Below are 22500 nucleotides of genomic sequence, written 5' to 3'. Positions count from 1 at the left end.
GACCTGAAAATGGTTTAGCAATGATCAACAGCCAATTTGACAAAGGTGGAAGGATTTTGAAAATAATAATGGGCAGATGTTGCTCTTAGAGACTTACCCAGAAAGACTCACTGCTGTAATCGCTGCCAACGGTGATTCTATAAAGTATTGACTAAGGGGTGTGAATACTTATGTAAATGAGATATTTCTGTATTTCATTTTCAATATATTTGTAAACATTTCTAAAAACGTGTTTTTACATTGTCATTATGGGGTATTGTGTGTAGAAAAAATCTGTTTAATCAATTTTGAATACTTTCTGAAGGCACTGTAATTACCTTGGAAAAACACACCTCTGCTCGAGTCGGCCAACCATCACACACACACACACACACACACACACACACACACACACACACACACACACACACACACACACACACACACACACACACACACAGACAGACTGAATACTTTGTTTTTCTTTATTTGAATCAGTTCTATTGTTTGTTTTGTTAGGATTACTTACAGACCTCTATCTACCTAGTCTGGTTTAAACCTACCTAGTCTAGTTTATATCTACCTAGTCTGGTTTGAATCTAGTAAGGTATATATTTACCTAGTCTGGTTTAAATGTTTAAAGGAGAGGAGAGGAGAGGAGAGGAGAGGAGAGGAGAGGAGAGGAGAGGAGAGGAGAGGAGAGGAGAGGAGAGGAGAGGAGAGGAGAGGAGAGGAGAGAACTAATACATGCACTTGACTTTTTCCCCCTACTAGCTCTGACTTTGCTGATAGCTCCTTTATTGAGGAAAAATGTACTTACTATGACATGTGGTTGTCCCACCTAGCTATCTTAAGATGAATGCACTAACTGTAAGTCTCTCTGGATAAGAGCATCTGCTGCAATGACTAACACGTCAATGTAAAATGAGAGGAGAAGAGAGAGGAGAGGAGAGAACTAAAAACCTTCAACTGACAGTGTCAAAATATAAAGCCCTGGCATGTTTTCATAGTCGGAGGCGGAAAACGTTTTTTTGGCTGCAGCTGTTTTGACAGAGCCGGCACCTGGTAGACAGAAAGAGAGAGCTCCTGTGGGATGTGGTTATGGTTAGTGATTCAGAAGAAAAACAACATGACATTGGTGTTTATGTGAGGACATAAAGACCGATGAAGAGATGGACCAATGAGCGGAGGGAAATGTGAACTGCAGGATCTTACCTCGCACGTAGAGATTGGCTGGGGCGGCGTAGCGCGTTCCAGCGCTATTCATGGCCACACACTCATACTTCCCCTGGTCTGACTCCTCACTGTTCTCAATCTGCAGGGCTCCTGTGAGGAAGGGGGTTAACGACACAGTTACCATCTGGGACATGGAGAGAGAGAAGGGCTCTGTCTCAATGTCACTGGCGCGTAATACTCAAGAGTGACGTAATGGGTTGGGAGTGTATTCTAAGTATTATGCTAGCGTGGGCATTGAAAAAAAGAGGTTTACCTTCATTCTAAAATTGTTTGACAACCTTAGATTTACTATTTCTGACATTCTCTTTTTCATTATAGACCATTTCAGGACAACACACCACCTACTAAATCTAACAGGGTTTCTGATAGGGTTTATTCAGGACTACACACCATCTACTAAATCTAACAGGGTTTCTGATAGGGTTTATTCAGGACTACACACCACCTACTAAATCTAACAGGGTTTCTGATAGGGTTTATTCAGGACTACACACCACCTACTAAATCTAACAGGGTTTCTGATAGGGTTTACCTTGAAGAAGTAACATTGAGAAAGAAAAGGTTTAGATTACCTTAATTCTAAAACAGTTTGACAACCTTTGATCAACGATTCCTGACCATCTCCTTTTCATCATCATGACTAATTCAGATTTATGCCCCATCTAGTACATCTAACTTACAAGTGTATTTTCTCTTCTGCATGAGGTGTTTGCTAACTTCATAAGAAGTAGCATTCTAATTATCTCTACGGAGCATCACAGTCAATCACCTCTCTCTCTCTCTACAGTACGCATGATGAAGTGCTATGAATAGGGTGTTAGTTGTTATCTAACAATTTGCCTACGACGACGCATCAGCATTTAGCTGATTTTGCTGGTTTAAGAGCGTTGTGAGCTGTGTCCCACACATCAACATATTTAACTCTCTCTGTCTGGCCCTGTCAGGAAAAACAGCTGGAGAGACACTAACGTCGAGTCCACGACTTAGAGATCAATTAATCACCTCACCAAGACGTCATATTCACATCTAGTTCTGCCTTTTCTGCCTATGAAAACCACTGACATGACAAAAAGACAGTAAGTTCATATAAAAGACTCTCGCTAGGCTACATCCCAGGCGACGGTTGCTAGGCTACATCCCAGGCGACGGTCGCTAGGCTAGCAACGCTAAGCTAGGCTAAAGCTACTCTACAACGACTACAAGGCCATCAGGATGTGGTTAAGACTGGGCTATACAGAGTGGACTATAGTGCCACTTTAATGCTTCCTTCCACATGCTGTCAGTGTCCAGTTAAGCCTACATTTCCCATATCTCTCTTTAAAAATATATATATATTCTGAGAGAAGCCATATATCTGAGTCCAGGGTTTCAGACAGGAGATAATCAGGTGCTGCTAAAGACTTAACCAGCGGAGAGGGAGGGAGGGTGATGCCCTTCTCACCAGGTGAGATGAGGGGACCATCCAACAGCTGATTCATGTTGATGAATAACTACTGAGCTCCAATCAAACCCAGTTTCCATTTGAGCTCCAATCAAACCCAGTTTCCATTTGAGCTCCAATCAAACCCAGGTTCCATCTGAGCTCCAATCAAACCCAGGTTCCATCTGAGCTCCAATCAAACCCAGGTTCCATCTGAGCTCCAATCAAACCCAGGTTCCATTTGAGCTCCAATCAAACCCAGGTTTCATCTGAGCTCCAATCAAACCCAGGTTTCATCTGAGCTCCAATCAAACCCAGGTTCCATCACAGTTTATTTATTATATTTATTTAACCTTTAAATATCAATATACTGTGAGCCCAATTAAAGAACAGACTGTTATTTACAATGACGATCTGTATTGACAGGTCCACTGACGTAAGACCTAGGCTAACTAACCAACCTGAACATCAGAAAGTCTCAATCCTCTTGGTCAATGTTTGTTAACCAGGTTGACATTATCTCTGGGAACTTCTGGTCTGCCAGTGCCACTAAAGGTGTATGTATCAGTCTCTCCCTCTTCAAGTGTTCTGCTAAGTACCCATAAAGGGTTGGGATCAATAAATGCTTCTGTTACTGACTTCCTGGCTGTTCCTCACCACCGGGAGTCCCAAAATGGCACCCTATTCCGTATATAGTGCACTATGTACCGTATGGTAATCCCCTAAAGGCCCTGTTCAAAAGTAATGCACTTTGTAGGGAATAGGGTACCATTGTAGGGAATAGGGTACATTTACATTTTAGTCATTTAGCAGACACTCTTATCCAGAGCCACTTACAGTTAGTGAGTGCATACATTATTATTATTTTTAATTATTTTTCATACTGGCCCCCCGTGGGAACCATTGTAGGGAACAGGGTACCATTGTAGGGAATAGGGTACCATTGTAAAGAATAGGGTACAATTGTAGGGAATAGGGTACCATTGTAGGGAACAGGGTACCATTGTAGGGAACAGGGTACCATTGTAGGGAATAGGGTACAATTGTAGGGGATAGGATACCATTTTAGGGAATAGGGTACCATTGTAGGGGATAGGGTACCATTTTAGGGAATAGGGTACCATTGTAGGGAATAGGGTACCATTGTAGGGAACAGGGTACCATTGTAGGGGATAGGGTACCATTGTAGGGGATAGGGTACCATTGTAGGGAACATGGTACCATTGTAGGGAATAGGGTACCATTGTAGGGAACAGGGTACCATTGTAGGGAACAGGGTACCATTGTAGGGAACAGGGTACCATTGTAGGGGATAGGGTACCATTGTAGGGAATAGGGTACCATTGTAGGGAACAGGGTACCATTGTAGGGAACAGGGTACCATTGTAGGGGATAGGGTACCATTGTAGGGAATAGGGTACCATTGTAGGGAACAGGGTACCATTGTAGGGGATAGGGTACCATTGTAGGGAATAGGGTACCATTGTAGGGAATAGGGTACCATTGTAGGGAATTTGGGACGTAGTCTCCATCTCAGAAAGGTAAAGTGTTTCTGCCAGATGGCTCTAACTACTGTAGTATGTAGACACCCAGGTAACAGCCAGGTAACAGCCAGCCATTTAGACAGAAGACTAATGTGTGCGTGTGTGTGGGTGTGTGTGTCTCTGTGTGTGTGTGTGTGGGGGAGTGTGTCTCTGTGTGTGTGTGTGTGTGTGGGGGAGTGTGTGTGTGTTCTTCACAGCGCAGCACGACCCAGGGGATGGACCTCCCTAAGTGTAGTCAGTAGGACACACAGCTAGCTACTGTCATCATCATCTAGCTACTGTCATCATCATCTAGCTACTGTCATCATCATCTAGCTACTGTCATCATCTAGCTACTGTCATCATCATCATCTAGCTACTATCATCATCATCTAGCTACTGTCATCATCATCATCATCTAGCTACTGTCATCATCATCTAGCTGCTGTCATCATCATCTAGCTACTGTCATCATCATCTAGCTACTGTCATCATCATCTAGCTACTGTCATCATCATCATCTAGCTACTGTCATCATCATCTAGCTACTGTCATCATCATCTAGCTACTGTCATCATAATCTAGCTACTGTCATCATCATCATCTAGCTACTGTCATCATCATCTAGCTACTGTCATCATCATCTAGCTACTGTCATCATCATCATCTAGCTACTGTCATCATCATCTAGCTACTGTCATCATCATCTAGCTACTGTTATCATCATCTCAGCTGAATAGAAAATAGAAGTGTCAGATAGAGAAAGACATTGAGGCATTGAGAGTAGAGGTAGTTCTGCTGAATTACACTATTTCAGCACTTTAGGGGATGGCTTCTTTTTGGCTGAATACCAAACACAAAGAAATTGGCAGCAATAGAATAGCAGTGGCAGCAGACAGATTTACCTGCACTTCATGTTAGAATAATAAATATGTCTCTGCATATTTACAGTTGAAGTCGGAAGTTTACATACACCTTAGCCAAATACATTTAAACTTAGTTTTTCACCGTTTCTGACAATTAATCCTAGTAAAAATTCCCTGTCTTGGGTCAGTTAGGATCACCACTTTTTTATTTTAGGAATGTGGAATGTCAGAATAATAGTAGAGAATTATTTATTTCAGCTTTTATTTCTTTCATCACATTCCCAGTGGGTCAGAAGTTTACATACACTCAATTAGTATTTGGTGTCATTGCCTTTACATGTTTTAACTTGGGTCAAACGTTTCAGGAGTTGGGTGAAGTTTGGCCCATTCCTCCTGACAGAGCTGGTATAACTGAGTCAGGTTTGTAGGCCTCCTTGCTCGCACACGCTTTTTCAGTTCTGCCACACATTTTCTATAGGATTGAGGTCAGGGCTTTTTGATGGCCACTCCAATACCTTGACATGTTCTCCTTAAGCCATTTTGCCACAACTTTGGAAGTATGCTTGGGGTCATTGTCCATTTGGAAGACCCATTTCGACCAAGCTTTAACTTCCTGACTGATGTCTTGAGATCCACATACGTTTCCTTCCTCATGATGCCATCTATTTTGTGAAGTGCACCAGTCCCTCCTGCAGCAAAGCACCCAAACAGCATGATGCTGCCACCCCTGTGCTTCACGGTTGGGATGGTGTTCTTCGGCTTGCAAGCCGCCCCCTTTTTCCTCCAAACATAACGATGGTCATTATGGCCAAACAGTTCTATTTTTGTTTCATCAGACCAGAGGACATTTCTCCAAAAGGTACGATCTTTGTCCCCATGTGCAGTTGCAAACCGTTGTCTGGCTTTTTTATGGCGGTTTTGGAGCAGTGGCTTCTTCCTTGCTGAGCGGCCTTTCAGGTTATGTCGATATAGGACTCGTTTTACTGTGGATATAGATACTTTTGTACCTGTTTCCGCCAGCATCTTCACAAGGTCCTTTGCTGTTGTTCTGGGATTGATTTGCACTTTTCGCACCAAAGTATGTTCATCTCTAGGAGACAGAACGCCTCTCCTTCCTGAGCGGTATGATGGCTGCGTGGTCCCATTGTCAACGTCTGGGTGAAGTGGTGAAACGGAATCAGGCGCAGGACACAGAACTGAGAAATGAATGGATTTACTAAATAAAAAGTAAACCATTTCCACGCAGGAAAGAGCAGCACAACAGCTCACCAAACGACGTAAAACAACGGACAATCACACACAAACTCAGGAGGGAAAACCGAGGTAATTATAGGGACACAAATAAGCATAATGAGTAACAGGTGTGATTAATAAAGACAAGACTAGTGTAACACAGAAACATTGATCGGTGGCAGCTAGTACTCCGGTGACGACGAACGCCGAAGCCTGCCCGAGCAAGGAGGAGCAGCCTCGGCTGTATTCGTGACACCCATGGTGTTTATACTTGCATACTATTGTTTGTACAGATGAACGTGGTACCTTCAGGCTTTTTTGAAATTGCTCCCAAGGATGAACCAGACTTGTGGAGGTCTACAATAATTTTTCTGAGGTCTTGGCTGATTTCTTTTGATTTTCCCATGATGTCAAGCAAAGAGGCACTGAGTTTGAAGGTAGGCCTTGAAATACATCCACAGGTACACCTCCAATTGACTCAAATGATGTCAATTAGCCAATCTAAAGCCATGACATCATTTTCTGGAATTTTCCAAGCTGTTTAAAGGCACAGTCAACTTAGTGTATGTAAACTTCTGACCCACTGGAATTGTGATACAGTAATTTATAAGTGAAATAATCTGTCTGTAAACAATTGTTGGAAGAATTACTTGTGTCATGCACAAAGTAGATGTCCTAACCGACTTGCCAAAACTATAGTTTGTTAACAAGAAATGTGTGGAGTGGTTGAAAAACTAGTTTTAATGACTTCAACCTAAGTGTATGTAAACCTCCCGACTTCAACTGTATATCCATACATTTATGATACATAAACTAAGTAACAACATACCCAACCACCCACTGTTCTTTCACAAATGAGTACCAGCAAGCCATGTAAATACCCTGTGTAAAACCAGAAGTAATCATCTATAGAATTATGCTGTAAGAATGTATGTAACACCAGATAACATACAGGTTGCAGATGGTGACAAATAATGAGCGTACAATGTCAGGACACGTTTTGGACAGCAGCAATGCATTATGGGATGAATGTAACAAACAGGTTCAGCACCAACCAAAGAAACATACAAGTGTGTGTGTGTGTGTGTGTGTGTGTGTGTGTGTGTGTGTGTGTGTGTGTGTGTGTGTGTGTGTGTGTGTGTGTGTGTGTGTGTGTGTGTGTGTGTGTGTGTGCGCGCGCGCGCGTGTGTGTGTGTGTGTGTGTGTGTGTGTGTGTGTGTGTGTGTGTGTGTTGGTGACACCAACTAATAGATGTTACGACAACATCAGTGATCTTTCAGATCCGTCACACGCCTTCCTCATCTCTTCCTGATTCAGCTCAGTCATGTACCTGCATACTAATCCATCTATTGTCACCAACCTGTCAATCTGCATCTTCTCCAGAGACCAACCCCCATGGCATTATCTCCTCCAGAGACCAACCCCCATGGCATCATCTCCCCCCAGCTACCCTCACACAGCTACCCTCAGACAGCTACCCTCACACAGCTACCCTCAGACAGCTACCCTCACACAGCTACCCTCACACAGCTACCCTCAGACAGCTACCCTCAGACAGCTACCCTCAGACAGCTACCCTCACACAGCTACCCTCAGACAGCTACCCTCAGACAGCTACCCTCACACAGCTACCCTCAGACAGCTACCCTCAGACAGCTACCCTCAGACAGCTACCCTCACACAGCTACCCTCAGACATCTACCATCACACAGCTACCCTCACACAGCTACCCTCACACAGCTACCCTCAGACAGCTACCCTCACACAGCTACCCTCAGACAGCTACCCTCACACAGCTACCCTCAGACGGCTACCCTCAGACATCTACCCTCACACAGCTACCCTCAGACGGCTACCCTCAGACATCTACCCTCACACAGCTACCATCACACAGCTACCATCACACAGCTACCCTCAGACAGCTACCCTCACATAGCTACCCTCAGACAGCTACCCTCAGACAGCTACCCTCACACAGCTACCCTCACACAGCTACCCTCAGACAGCTACCCTCACACAGCTACCCTCAGACAGCTACCCTCACACAGCTACCCTCACACAGCTACCCTCAGACAGCTACCCTCAGACAGCTACCCTCAGACAGCTACCCTCACACAGCTACCCTCACACAGCTACCCTCACACAGCTACCCTCACACAGCTACCATCACACAGCTACCCTCAGACAGCTACCCTCACATAGCTACCCTCAGACAGCTACCCTCAGACAGCTACCCTCAGACAGCTACCCTCACACAGCTACCCTCAGACAGCTACCCTCACACAGCTACCCTCAGACAGCTACCCTCACACAGCTACCCTCAGACAGCTACCCTCACACAGCTACCCTCAGACAGCTACCCTCAGACAGCTACCCTCAGACAGCTACCCTCACACAGCTACCCTCACACAGCTACCCTCAGACAGCTACCCTCAGACAGCTACCCTCACACAGCTACCCTCAGACAGCTACCCTCACACAGCTACCCTCACACAGCTACCCTCACACAGCTACCCTCACACAGCTACCCTCACACAGCTACCCTCAGACAGCTACCCTCAGACAGCTACCCTCAGACAGCTACCCTCAGACAGCTACCCTCACACAGCTACCCTCAGACAGCTACCCTCACACAGCCTCCATTACCACTACAGATCAACTGAAACGCTACTTCCACTCCGGGGACAGAGAACTATTTCCATCAGAGGGCTGTAGTACCCGTATGCAAATCAAGTCATTTACATTTTATTCAGACAAAGTCGTCCATGGATACCAGAGATAGGCCTATATCCTCTAGTGGCAAGACAGGCCCTGTACTTAAAATGAAACCATTCTCCTACAGCTCGGGGAAGAGTCTGGGGAAGGAGGTTGGTCTACAGTGGTTTAAAAATCATAGGGTTCATATTTTAACTAAAAACCAAGAACGTGTGGAGAAGCTTATGCACAAAGTAGCTAGCTATCACCTGTGTCTGCCTTTTTCCAGTGTTTCCCAATGCATTCATCTGAAAGTAGAGGACCCCCGATGAACTGATTGGGAAAGCGTTGGTGTTAATTTGTTTGTTCAGGGAGAAGGACACACTACCAGCAAACAGAGAATGGGCTGTACAGTGTGAAGACTGTGGGGATACAAGTGGAAGTGGTGGTAAGGGCCAGAGTTGACAGGAGAGATGGAGAGGTAGAAGGTTAAGAGACGCTGACGGAGGTCGAGGTTGAAGTGACGGAGGGATGGGGGTGACATTTTTTTAATACACATTTATTTTCCATCATCCTTACCTCTAATCGGTGTACCGCCTAGTTGGAGGTAATTTGAATGCAAACGAGATTGGAGAGAGAGCGTTAGTAAAAGAGACAGAAAGAGAGGAGAGAAGGCAAATTAATGAAAGTAATACAGGGTTAAATAGATAACCTGGAGGTCTAGAAGTTAGAGGAAATCATTCAAAGTGGTTAGTAAAATAATTAAAATCTAGAGCTGATTGGTCGTAGAGGCTAGAAGAGAGGACGTTTGAGCGTTTGACTGTTTCAGTTGGAAAGAGATGTAACCATTGTGTGGGTGATGTAGTGGTATCAATAACAGTTTGTAGAGCTAACGCTAGCCCATGATAGTCGCTAGCCAGATGACAGGTAGTGGGTGGGGTTAGAGTAAGGTCAATATGCAGCAGATATGCAGATCAGGAGACAGCTACAGAGGCTAGGGTTAGCAGGGCTTGTTAATGTGTGTGTGTGTGTGTGTGTGTGTGTGTGTGTGTGTGTGTGTGTGTGTGTGAGAGATACTACTAATCAGCAGTTTCCACTTTTCTGACCAAAAGTAGTGCACTGTGTAGGGAATAGGGTGCTGTTTGGGAATCACCCACTGACTGCCTGACTGACAGAAAGACAGAACTCTGTGAAGAGAAAGGGCCTCTCACCTCAAATCAAATCAAATTGTATTTGTCACATGCGCCGAATACAACAAGTGCATACTTTACCGTGAAATAAATGCTTACTTACGAGCCCTTTCCCAACAATGCAGTTAAAAAGTAAGAACATTTACAAATAGATCAAAATAAAATAGTAACACAATAAAAATAACAATAACGAGGCCATATGCAGGCTATATACAAGGAGCGCCACTACCGAGTCAGTGTACTGAGGCACGAGGTAGTTGGGGTGATTGATTGAGGTAATATGTACATGTAGGTAGGGGGTGAAAAGCAGAAAGTCTGGGTAGCCACCACCTCTGTGATGTGGGACCGCATCCCAGATGGTACCCTATTCCCTATATAGTGCACTACCTTTGACCAGATCTCTATGGGTAGCAGTGCACTATATAGGGAATAGGGTACCATTTGGGATGCATCCCTGGAGTTGGAGGCTTGGGGTAAAATCTCCTCTAAATGATGAGGAGAATTAAAGAGCCACTAATCGTTCTAACTCTCTCTTTACGTTGTGACAGACCCGGAGTCAGCCCTTAAAGATGTTTATTTATCTAATCTTCTTAACTCTGGCCTCTCCCCAATCTGATCTGGGGTCAGGGTTAAAGCTGTCTATTTACCCAGCCTTGAGAACAGAGAGAACAGAGAGAGAGGCCCATCGATATATTTCTTCAGTTTTTGTGTGTTTCGTCTCTCCCGGGCTGGATCTTCACTGATGCAATCCAGGCTGGATCTTCACTGATGCAGTCCAGGCTGGATCTTCGCTGATGCAGTCCAGGCTGGATCTTCGCTGATGCAGTCCAGGCTGGATCTTCACTGATGCAGTCCTGGCTGGATCTTCACTGATGCAATCCAGGCTGGATCTTCGCTGATGCAGTCCAGGCTGGATCTTCGCTGATGCAGTCCAGGCTGGATCTTCGCTGATGCAATCCAGGCTGGAATTACTGTCTCCTCTTAGGATGTGTCCCAAAGGGCACCTTATTTACTCTGTAGTGCACTACTTTTAACCAGAGCCCTATTAGGGTCCCATTTGGGACGCATACTAAAGCTCTCTACTCCGTGCCCCGCCGTCCTCATGTTTAAGAAGGGCTCAGCTAAGTTCCTCTTGATTGAAAAGGGCAACTTCAATTATTTTATTTTCTGCACTGCTGGAGACCACTAATTCATTTTAGCATTTTGGTATGTGGAGTTTGTGCACAGTCCAGTTGGTACTGTATGTGGGCAGTCCAAAAATATTTAAATATATACTGTTTTCTAATGAAAATAAGATAATTTCTACATGCTACATACACTATCATTCAAAAGTTTGGGGTAACTTAGGAATGTCATTTTTTTTCGAAAGAAAAGCAATTTTTTGGTCCATTAAAATAACATCAAATTGATCAGAAATACAGTGTAGACATTGTTAATGTTGTAAATGGCTATTGTAGCTGGAAACGGCTGATTTTTAATGGAATATCTACATAGGCGTACAGAGGCCCATTATCAGCAACCATCAGTCCTGTGTTCCAATGGCACGTTGTGTTTGCTAATCCAAGTTTATCATTTTAAAAGGCTAATTGATCATTAGAAAACCCTTTTGCAATTATGTTAGCACAGCTGAAAACTGTTGCGCTGATTAAAGAAGCAATAAAACTGGCCTTCTTGAGACTAGTTGAGTATCTGGAGCATCAGCAATTGTGGGTTTGATTACAGGCTCAAAATGACCAGAAACAAAAAACTTTCTTCTGAAACTCGTCAGTCTATTCTTGTTCGGAGAAATGAAGGCTACTCTATGCGAGAAATTGCCAAGAAACTGTCTCAACTTCAACAGTGAAGAGGCGACTCCGGGATGCTGACCTTCTAGGCAGAGTTGCAAAGAAAAAGCAATATCTCAGACTGCCCATCTTAATCTTTTATTTTTATTGGCCAGTCTGAGATATGGCTTTTTCTTTGCAACTCTGCCTATAAGGTCAGCATCCCGGAGTCGCCTCTTCACTGTTGAAGTTGAGACAGTTTCTTGGCAATTTCTCGCATGGAATAGCCTTCATTTCTCAGAACAAGAATAGACTGACGAGTTTCAGAAGAAAATTGCTTTTCTTTCGAAAACAAGGAAATGTCTAAGTGACCCTAAACTTTTGAACGGTAGTGTATATATTGCAAATTCTCACTGCAAATTCTCACTGCAATGTGAAAGTTGTGCAGCACTGATAAACACACTATTACATGGAAAGTTGTATCATGTGTATGTTACTAAGTAGGAATGGGCCTTCATTAAGTGTATGTTACTAAGTAGGAATGGGCCTTCATTAAGTGTATGTTACTAAGTAGGAATGGGCCTTCATTAAGTGTATGTTACTAAGTAGGAATGGGCCTTCATTAAGTGTATGTTACTAAGTAGGAATGGGCCTTCATTAAGTGTATGTTACTAAGTAGGAATGGGCCTTCATTAAGTGTATGTTACTAAGTAGGAATGGGCCTTCACTAACTGTGTGTTACTAAGTAGGAATGGGCCTTCATTAAGTGTATGTTACTAAGTAGGAATGGGCCTTCATTAACTGTGTGTTACTAAGTAGGAATGGGCCTTCAATAAGTGTGTGTTACTAAGCAGGAATGGGCCTTCATTAACTGTATGTTACTAAGTAGGAATGGGCCTTCAATAAGTGTGTGTTACTAAGCAGGAATGGGCCTTCATTAAGTGTATGTTACTAAGCAGGAATGGGCCTTCATTAAGTGTATGTTACTAAGTAGGAATGGGCCTTCATTAAGTGGAAAGGAGTTGCAGGGTGAGTAGACGTCCTTACCTGAGCGGAGTTGTTTGATTCGTCCGTTGCTGCTGTTGATATCTACAGGCAGGAAGTCTTTAAACCAGGTGATCTCTGGGTCAGGGTTGCCGCTGGCAGCACATAGCATGGTGGCTGTCCTGGTCTTCTCCACCACCTTCAGCTGGGGACCCATGTCTATGTTGGGAAACCCATGTGGGATCTGGTTCTCTGTAGAATGGACAGGTAGATGTATGATTAGTATGAATGATGGAATACAGAGGGACTTGATCAGGAAAACAAAGAACATCAGGAGAAGCGACAAAAGAGAGGAATGCATCAAAAGCTAGTCAGGAATGGTTATGGTGGAGCAATGGCATTTGTCAAAGCCCTTTGAGAGTGGGGGAGGGAGTAGGTTGCACAACCTTGGAATTCGACTCTTTTCTTTATTTTCTGCTATTGCTGCACAAATAAAATTACAACATTTCCACCTAAAAATTTAATTAGATGAGAATATAAATGTACAGCCCCATGAGGACGTGACTTCACATAACAACAGAAACGGTGATTTTTCATAGCATGTATTAACCAGAGAGACAGAGAGAGAGGGGGCGGAGGGGGGAGAGAGAGAGGAAGAGAGAGAGAGAGAGAGAGAGAGAGAGAGAGAGAGATAGCCTAGCTCTAAACAGCCTGAGGGCATTGAAGCCTACATTAGACACTCAAAGCTCTAACCAGCAAGACAATAATCTAACTCATCACAACATCAGGAACAAGAGGCAATGCAGAGCCATGACAAATGCATCGCTCCAGTGAGAAATCCATTCTGCAGAGAGATCATTTGGGATTGGAGATTGATGATTTTATGATTTATGATTTTCACTCGTTTATTCCTTGAATGTATTTTACTGATGACTGACTGTGATGCTATTGGCCTAAAGCGTAAAGAGTATTATTTTGAAACGAGAAGATGCAAAGCCTTTAAGATGACCTGATTATTTGTTTCCTCTCCTCAAGTGTGGAATTCTATGCTTTTAAAATCAATGACGAGGAGTGTGCAAGTGAACGCCTCTGGAAAAGGGCGGAGAATCGGCACATAGCCCTACTTTGTTCCTCTTTCACTGTTATCAGCTATTTTTCATCTGCCTCTTCATATGCTGATGGTCTCCTGAGAGAAATCCAGCACCTCTATTCTTGTGGTGTAGAGTAGCCTGAGGATAGGTTAGAGGAAGGGCTGTTGTTGTTAAACAGTAGTTGTAGGTGTTCTGTATGAACTGCGACTGGGCACTCAGGCTACATACTTAACCCCAGGTTAATATTCAGACCGCTACACTGCAGAGCAAACAGAGACACGGAGTCAAACAATACAGTTGTACCTCAAGAGATTGTATTATCTACCAAGTACTTTACTGATTGAACCGTAATCTACGTAATGTACGGCATAAAGTCAACATGATACGGTAACTCAGTAGGGTTGGGCCATATCCAGATGTTCAGACCGTCATACCGTTTCTGTACCATACCGGGCTATACGGTATTACCGGAAGTGCACACAAGGGGGCGCTATTAAAAAACCCCCGATACAATAGGAATACATTTAGGCAACAGGGATCTTGATCTAGGAGGGGATTGGAATGTCTCTGCTGTAACCAAGAAGCTTGATCTTGACATCTAGCCACTAAGCTAGCAAGTTAGCAAACCAAATGCAAAGCTGGAGCCCTGAGCTGGATATCATTTCTTTGACACACCTTAGATTTCTTATAGTTATATTTAACTAATAGTTGTTTCGGTTTTTTTTTTCCGTATTGAAAATCATACCGTCTGTTTTTTCGAAATACCCCGGTATCCAGTATAAACGGTATATCGCCCACAACTCAGCGATAGCCAATAGGCTGTTTAGTACACACAGCTACTAGATGTGTTGTTTTGATGTGCTACATTCAGATCGCTCCTTGGCTGTTCCTGGGGTGTATTCATTACGCGTGGAAAAACGTGGAAAAACGTTTCACAACAGAAACCGTTTTGCAACAACAACAAAAAAAACAATAGTTTCTATTTGAAAAATTCAGGCAGGTCCCTCCCTGTTTGTTCCGTTTGCTATCATTGTGTTCCTAGTGAATAATCCCCATGTGTATGTGTTGCAGACAACAAATATAAATTGGTTGGAACATTCTGAGAAGGAGGAGGATGTGCTTTGAGAGCTTGGAGAGGGCGAGGAGAAAAACCTCACGGGAGTCGGCAGCTTGCTGGTATCAGAAACACAAACTGGGAATCATTCAAGAGGCAGCTTCCTGGTATCAGAAACACAAACTGGGAATAATTCAAGAGACAAACAGCTGCTGTGGCTGCTGAGGACAGGGGCCATACAGTACGTTGCTGAAGAGCTGCCTAGTGTTAGCATTGCAGGGGAGCTGTTAGTAAATGTGGCTAACACCGAGACACAGACACACACACACACACACACACACACAGACACACACACACAGTCACACACACACACAAACACACACACACAGGGAGCTGTACAAGGGACCAGTATAAATAATGTATGCACTCACTAACTGTAAGTCGCTCTGGATAAGAGTGTCTGCTAAATGACTAAAATGTAATGGTCTGAGAGTCCTTTAGGTGCCTTTTGGCAAATTCCAAGCAGGCTGTCATGTGCTTTTTACTGAGGAGTGTATTCCGTCTGGCCACTCTACCATAAAGTAGAGTGGCCAGATTGTTGGACTGCTGCAGAGATGGTTGTCCTTCTGGAAGGTTCTCCCATCTCCACAGAGGAACTCTGTAGCTCTGTCAGAGTGACCATCGGGTTCTTGGTCACCTCCCTGACCAAGGCCCTTCTCCCCCGATTGCTCAGTTTGGCCGGGCGGTCAGCTCTAGGAAGAGTCTTGGTGGTTCCAAACTTCTTCCATTTAAGAATGATGGAGGTCACTGTGTTCTTGGGGACCTTCCATACTGCAGACATGTTTTGGTACCCTTCCCCAGATCTGTGCCTCGACACAATCCTGTCTCGGGGCTCTACGGACAATTCCTTTGACCTCATGGCTTGGTTTTTGCCCTGACATGCACTGTCAACTTTGGGACCTTATATAACCAGGTGTGTGCCTTTCCAAATCATGTCCAATCAATATAATTTACCACAGGTGGACTCCAATCAAGTTGTAGAAATATCTCAAGGATGATCAATGGGAACAGGATGCACCTGAGCTCAATTTCGAGTCTCATAGCAAAGGGTTTGAATACTTCTATAAATAAGGTACTTATGTTTTATATTTTTAATACATTTACTTTTTTGCTTTGTCATTATGGGGTATTGTGTGTAGATTGATGAGGAAATGTTTTTATTGAATCAATTTTAGAATAAGGCTTGTAACGTAACAAAATGTGGAAAATGGGAAGGGTTCTGAATACTTTCTGAATGCACTGTATGATGAGTCACGTTCGCTCCTTTACTAAGACATAACGTCACTGTGTTGTGGTCTGAGTGGCTGGTCACGTCGGTGCCACAGATGCTGATATGAATCTAAAGAGCGTGCCAACAATGGCCCGCTGTCTCCTATGGGTAGGAGTGTAATTGGGCAGCCATCTAGTGAGGGTCAGACGGGGTTGGAACGTGTCGTGAGGAGACACACCAGGTCTACTAGCAAGGAGAGAGGAGAGAGGATGCTGGGGATCCCTCTATTCTTGGTCTCAATGTATCTCTCTCTCTCTTTCTGTTTCTATCTTTCTCACTCTGTCACTCTTCTTGGTCTCTCCACAAAATAACTGAAGAGAACTGCAACTTTTCGAACTGCAGCTTTAGAACCGCAGCTTTAGAACCGCAGCTTTAGAACCGCAGCTTTAGAACCGCAGCTTTTGAACCGCAGCTTTAGAACCGCAGCTTTAGAACCGCAGCTTTAGAACCGCAGCTTTAGAACCGCAGCTTTACAACCGCAGCTTTAGAACCGCAGCTTTTGAACCGCAGCTTTAGAACCGCAGCTTTAGAACCGCAGCTTTAGAACCGCAGCTTTAGAACCGCAGCTTTAGAACCGCAGCTTTAGAACCGCAGCTTTAGAACCGCAGCTTTAGAACCACAGCTTTAGAACCGCAGCTTTAGAACCACAGCTAACTTTCTAACTCCGCCCATAACTTTTGGACTTTATAGCATTCCCAGAAGGCAATGGGTTATTGAGTCATTGTTAGTTTTACACTTACGACATGACTCTGCTGTTGTGCTGTTGAATTTGTGAATTTTGTCTCTTGTATAAAACATTCTATACATTAGTTTATACTAGATTAAGCGTACATTTTCGTTACTTGTAATTTAGTTAGTTCTGCTCCATCATTCCCTCCGTCTTGTGCCAATATTGTTTATTTTTAAGTCTTTGTTCCAATAGTTTATATTTTTTTTCTAAGAGATTGTCAGTTGGATATGCTCTCTGCAAGGTTTTGCATATCTTAAATATCATATGAACATCCTTTTCTGACTCAAATAGGATTCCCTCAAGATTGCTCTGATGTTCAAACGATTTCAATTTGAAATTCCATGATATGAAACTTTTAAGTTGCATGTATTTGAAACTATTTACATTGGTCAGTCCAAAATTGCTTTTGAATTCTGTCATGGAAATAAATGCATTTCCTATTACCAAGTAATTTACGGTTTTCTATTCCCTTAGTTTTCCATGTGGCCCAATTTATCAGGGAATTCTGAAAAACTATCCAAGGATTGTTCCATAGGGTTGTGTTTTTTGGGAGTGATAATGGTTCTTGTAGAATCCGAAGAGGGGAGGAGAGAGACGGAGAGAGAGAAGCAGAGGGAGGTTGAATGGAGGGAGGGAGGTGAGTACTGAATAGAGTAGAGGACAGAGATGCAGAAGGAAAGCGTGAGAGGGATAAGGAGAAGAAGAGGAAAGGAGGGAGTGAGGAGGAGAAGGAGGGGTGCATGTCACCCTCCTGCCAGCTCCAATTACCAGTGTGAGTGGAGCGTGCAGAGAGGGTGATGGGTCTAATCAGTCCCCCTCTGAAGAGGGACCAGTACCCAGTTCCTACACACACACACACACACAGACACACACACACATCCTCCCACCCTATCTGCACTATTTTCCTTAGTCTCCCTCAGTCCCCGTCCCCGTCCCTCAGTCCCCGCCCCTCAGTCCCCGTCCCTCAGTCCCCGTCCCCGCCCCTCAGTCCCCGTCCCTCAGTCCCCGTCCCCGCCCCTCAGTCCCCGTCCCTCAGTCCCCGTCCCTCAGTCCCCGTCCCTCAGTCCCCGTCCCTCAGTCCCCGTCCCTCAGTCCCCGTCCCCGCCCCTCAGTCCCCGTCCCTCAGTCCCCGTCCCCGCCCCTCAGTCCCCGTCCCTCAGTCCCCGTCCCCGCCCCTCAGTCCCCGTCCCTCAGTCCCCGTCCCACAGTCCCCGTCCCACAGTCCCCGTCCCACAGTCCCCGTCCCTCAGTCCCACTGGGATGCATCCTGCCACAGCGCTACAGCTCAGTTCCATGCTCAGGTCACACTCCATTCCCAGCACCATGGGGGCCCCACACTCACGTACAGTACTAGCTACACACACACACACACACACACACACACACACACACACACACACACACACACACACACACACACACACACACACACACACACACACACACACACACACACACACACACACACACACACACACACACACACACACACACAGATACACGGACACAGGCCCACACACACACACACACACACACACACACACACACACACACACACACACACACAGAGATCCACAGGCCCACCCACTCTGCAGCAGTGACATCATAGTGGCTGTGTAGCTGGAGAGCTCTGAACTTTTGTCTTAGTCTCTTATTGTCCGGAGTGCAGCGGTACAGAGGAGAGGGTTTCTGTTGAACGGCATGCTGGGAATGTTTAACTGAAGACTAGGGCAGTGTCCCAAATGGTACCCTATTCCCTTTATAGTGCACTACTTTAGATGATGGGCCCTGGTATAAAGTAGTGCACTACTTTAGATGATGGGCCCTGGTATAAAGTAGTGCACTACTTTAGATGATGGGCCCTGGTATAAAGTAGTGCACTACTTTAGATGATGGGCCCTGGTATAAAGTAGTGCACTATAAAGGGAATAGGGTGCCATTTGGGATGCAAGCCAGGACTGCTGAGGAAGACGTCCTTCTACTGAACTAAGAATGGTTTCACCCTATGAAAAGACAACTCTGACTCTAGACATATTATATACAAGGGCACGATAAAGAACTTTAACTGTAAACGTTCATCTTTTTCTTTTTTTTTTGGTAATAATTTGCCTGGCTTTTTCTCGAGTACTTCATTAATGAATACATGTGGGTGAATGGTGAATACATGCATACGTTCACCAATGCAATGAAGGAGACGTGAAAAATCATCTGAGGCATTGTTTTACTTTCTGCCATTGATGAATGTGTTAGTCAATGCGTTTCTATCGGCTGTATAGTAGTAAAGGCCAAATTCAATGTTTAATTAAATATATATATATATATATATATATATGTTTTACACCTACAGGGGACCTAGAATTCAAAATCAAATGGCTAAATGATACATTTTATGACAATCTTAAAATAATTCCACACGTTAGTGTCACGCCCTGGCTCTGGGGACTCTGAAATGTTGAGCCAGGGTGTGTAGTTTCCGTGTTGTGTAGTTTTCTATGTTTAGTTCTAGATCGTTTTGATCTATGTTGGCCAGGGTGGTTCCCAATCAGAGGCAGCTGTATCTCGTTGTCTCTGATTGGGGCCATTACTTAGGCAGCCTGTTTGGCACTAGTCGGTGTGGGATCTTGTTCCGTAAAGGTTTGTTTTGTGTAACCTAGGACTTCACGTTTCGTTTGTTTGTTTTTTTGTCGTGAGTTAAAGTACTTAATAAAATGTACGCTTATCACGCTGCGCCTTGGTTCCACGAATCTTTAAACGATCGTGACAGTTAGATATTGCAATCTAAGGGCTTAGACCTACGTTAAAGAGAGCTCTGACTGTCTAACTATGTTTCGACTGCAGTCAACACTCCACCTCTGAGTCTGTCTGTCAGTCTGTCAGTCTGTCTGTCTGTTCCGACTAGTCTGGTCAACCCGGAGACTTACTGAGTCAGTCTTTAACGGTTCTTGTTTCTCTACTGTTGGTGTGAGTGACATGACATCACTATAAAGCCAGAGAGTTCTGTCTGTATGTGTTTCAGTTCTAACTGGTCTCGAGTTAACAGTCAACCCGCCCCGACTCTGAACTGCAGAGAATGAAACGTGTGTGTGTGTGTGTGTGTGTGTGTGTGTGTGTGTGTGTGTGTGCGCGTGCGTGCGTGCGTGTGTGTGTAAGCGGAAACAAAGCTTCCGCTCCAAGGCCTGTTCCCTCTCTCAGAGAGACACACTAACATCTCCTCGACAAGACAGACATTTGTATCTCTCTCCGAGACAGACAGACAGACAGACAGACAGACAGACAGACAGACAGACAGACAGACAGACAGACAGACAGACACCGGAGGAAGAGAGAGAGCGTCTGCATTCCCTATTCCCTTTAGAGTCCCATGGGGCTCTGGTCACTAAATAGGGACTAGGGTACTATTTGGGACGCACCCAGAGGCAGCAGGAGGTACACTGAGAAAACACAACAGAACAAAACGTGGACAAGACAAGGGAAAGTAAAGCCAGGAATGGTGGTGTTGGTTACACAGCTACTGGGAAGCTATTAACAGCTGGTAGGATGGGAGGATAAACTGTTCCTGTTATAAACTTGAAGGTGTAGCACTGAGCCTTTCTGAAATTGTTAGGCTATTCCCTCAGGTGAAGTTGAACTTGTATCCCATACATCTCAAGCACGCATGCATTGTGCATCTGTAAAGACACTGGATTGTTCTACTATTATGTCATCCATTGTTTTAGTGTGAGTTCACATTGGTTCTGTTAACACTAGAACCGCCATAGGCCCAAAAAATAACAACGTCCTGCTCCTTCCCTGACTTTTCCAAAATATTTACAGTGCCTTGCAAAAGTATTCATCCACCTTGGTGTTTATCCTATTTTGTTGCATTACAACCTGTAATTTAAATGGATTAATTTTTTCTTGTTTGGGGGGGGGGTTTCATGTTATGGACATACAGTGAGGGAAAAAAGTATTTGATCCCCTGCTGATTTTGTACGTTTGCCCACTGACAAAGAAATGATCAGTCTATAATTTTAATGGTAGGTTTATTTGAACATTGAGAGACAGAATAACAACAACAAAATCCAGAAAAAAACGCATGTCAAAAATGTTATAAATTGATTTGCATTTTAATGAGGGAAATAAGTATTTGACCCCCTCTCAATCAGAAAGATTTCTGGCTCCCAGGTGTCTTTTATACAGGTAACGAGCTGAGATTAGGAGCACACTCTTAAAGGGAGTGCTCCTAATCTCAGCTTGTTACCTGTATGAAAGACACCTGTCCACAGAAGCAATCAATCAATCATATTCCAAACTCTCCACCATGGCCAAGACCAAAGAGCTCTCCAAGGATGTCAGGGACAAGATTGTAGACCTACACAAGGCTGGAATGGGCTACAAGATCATCGCCAAGCAGCTTGGTGAGAAGGTGACAACAGTTGGTGCGATTATTCGCAAATGGAAGAAACACAAAATAACTGTCAATCTCCCTCGGCCTGGGGCACCATGCAAGATCTCACCTCGTGGAGTTGCAATGATCATGAGAACGGTGAGGAATCTGCCCAGAACTACATGGGAGGATCTTGTCAATGATCTCAAGGTAGCTGGGACCATAGTCACCAAGACAACAATTGGCAACACACTACGCCGTGAAGGACTGAAATCCTGCAGTGCCCGCAAGGTCCCCCTGCTCAAGAAAGCACATATACATGCCCGTCTGAAGTTTGCCAATGAACATCTAAATGATTCAGAGGAGAACTGGGTGAAAGTGTTGTGGTCAGATGAGACCAAAATCGAGCTCTTTGGCATGAACTCAACTCGCCGTGTTTGGAGGAGGAGGAATGCTGCCTATGACCCCAAGAACACTATCTCCAACGTCAAACATGGAGGTGGAAACTTTATGCTTTGGGGGTATTTTTCTGCTAAGGGGACAGGACAACTTCACCGCATCAAAGGGACGATGGACGGGGCCATGTACCGTCAAATCTTGGGTGAGAACCTCCTTCCCTCAGCCAGGGCATTGAAAATGGGTCGTGGATGGGTATTCCAGCATGACAATGACCTAAAACACACGGCCAAGGCAACAAAGGAGTGGTTCAAGAAGAAGCACATTAAGGTCCTGGAGTGGCCTAGCCAGTCTCCAGACCTTAATCCCATAGAAAATCTGTGGAGGGAGTTGAAGGTTCGAGTTGCCAAACATCAGCCTCGAAACCTTAATGACTTGGAGAAGATCTGCAGTGTGGGACAAAATCCCTCCTGAGATGTGTGCAAACCTGGTGGCCAACTACAAGAAACGTCTGACCTCTGTGATTGCCAACAAGGGTTTTGCCACCAAGTACTAAGTCATGTTTTGCAGAGGGGTCAAATACTTATTTCCCTCATTAAAATGCAAATGAATTTATAACATTTTTGACATGCGTTTTTTTGGAAA

At 44.4% G+C, this 22500-nt stretch overlaps 1 protein-coding gene across 1 annotated transcript in view; it reads right to left on the bottom strand.

Moving 5' to 3' along the window:
* The window catches only part of LOC311124903 (receptor-type tyrosine-protein phosphatase F-like), a gene marked incomplete at its 3' end in the record, with an annotated part of 48113 nt that extends 34977 nt beyond the window's left edge, over positions 1–13136 (bottom strand). Inside the window, exons 1-2 of the mRNA XM_084199000.1 lie at positions 12952–13136; positions 1195–1305 (exon numbers count right to left, since the gene is read on the bottom strand). Of these exons, the coding sequence (XP_084055126.1) occupies positions 1195–1305; positions 12952–13105 (265 nt within the window). The 5' untranslated portion in view covers positions 13106–13136. The remainder of the gene's footprint in view (positions 1–1194; positions 1306–12951) is intronic.
* Between the last annotated feature and the right edge of the window lie 9364 nt (positions 13137–22500).

This window comes from Coregonus lavaretus (assembly GCF_964263955.1).
Source record: "Coregonus lavaretus genome assembly, contig: HAP1_SCAFFOLD_2826, whole genome shotgun sequence".
Lineage (NCBI taxonomy): Eukaryota > Metazoa > Chordata > Actinopteri > Salmoniformes > Salmonidae > Coregonus > Coregonus lavaretus.
This window is presented reverse-complemented; position numbering and strand designations above follow the sequence as displayed.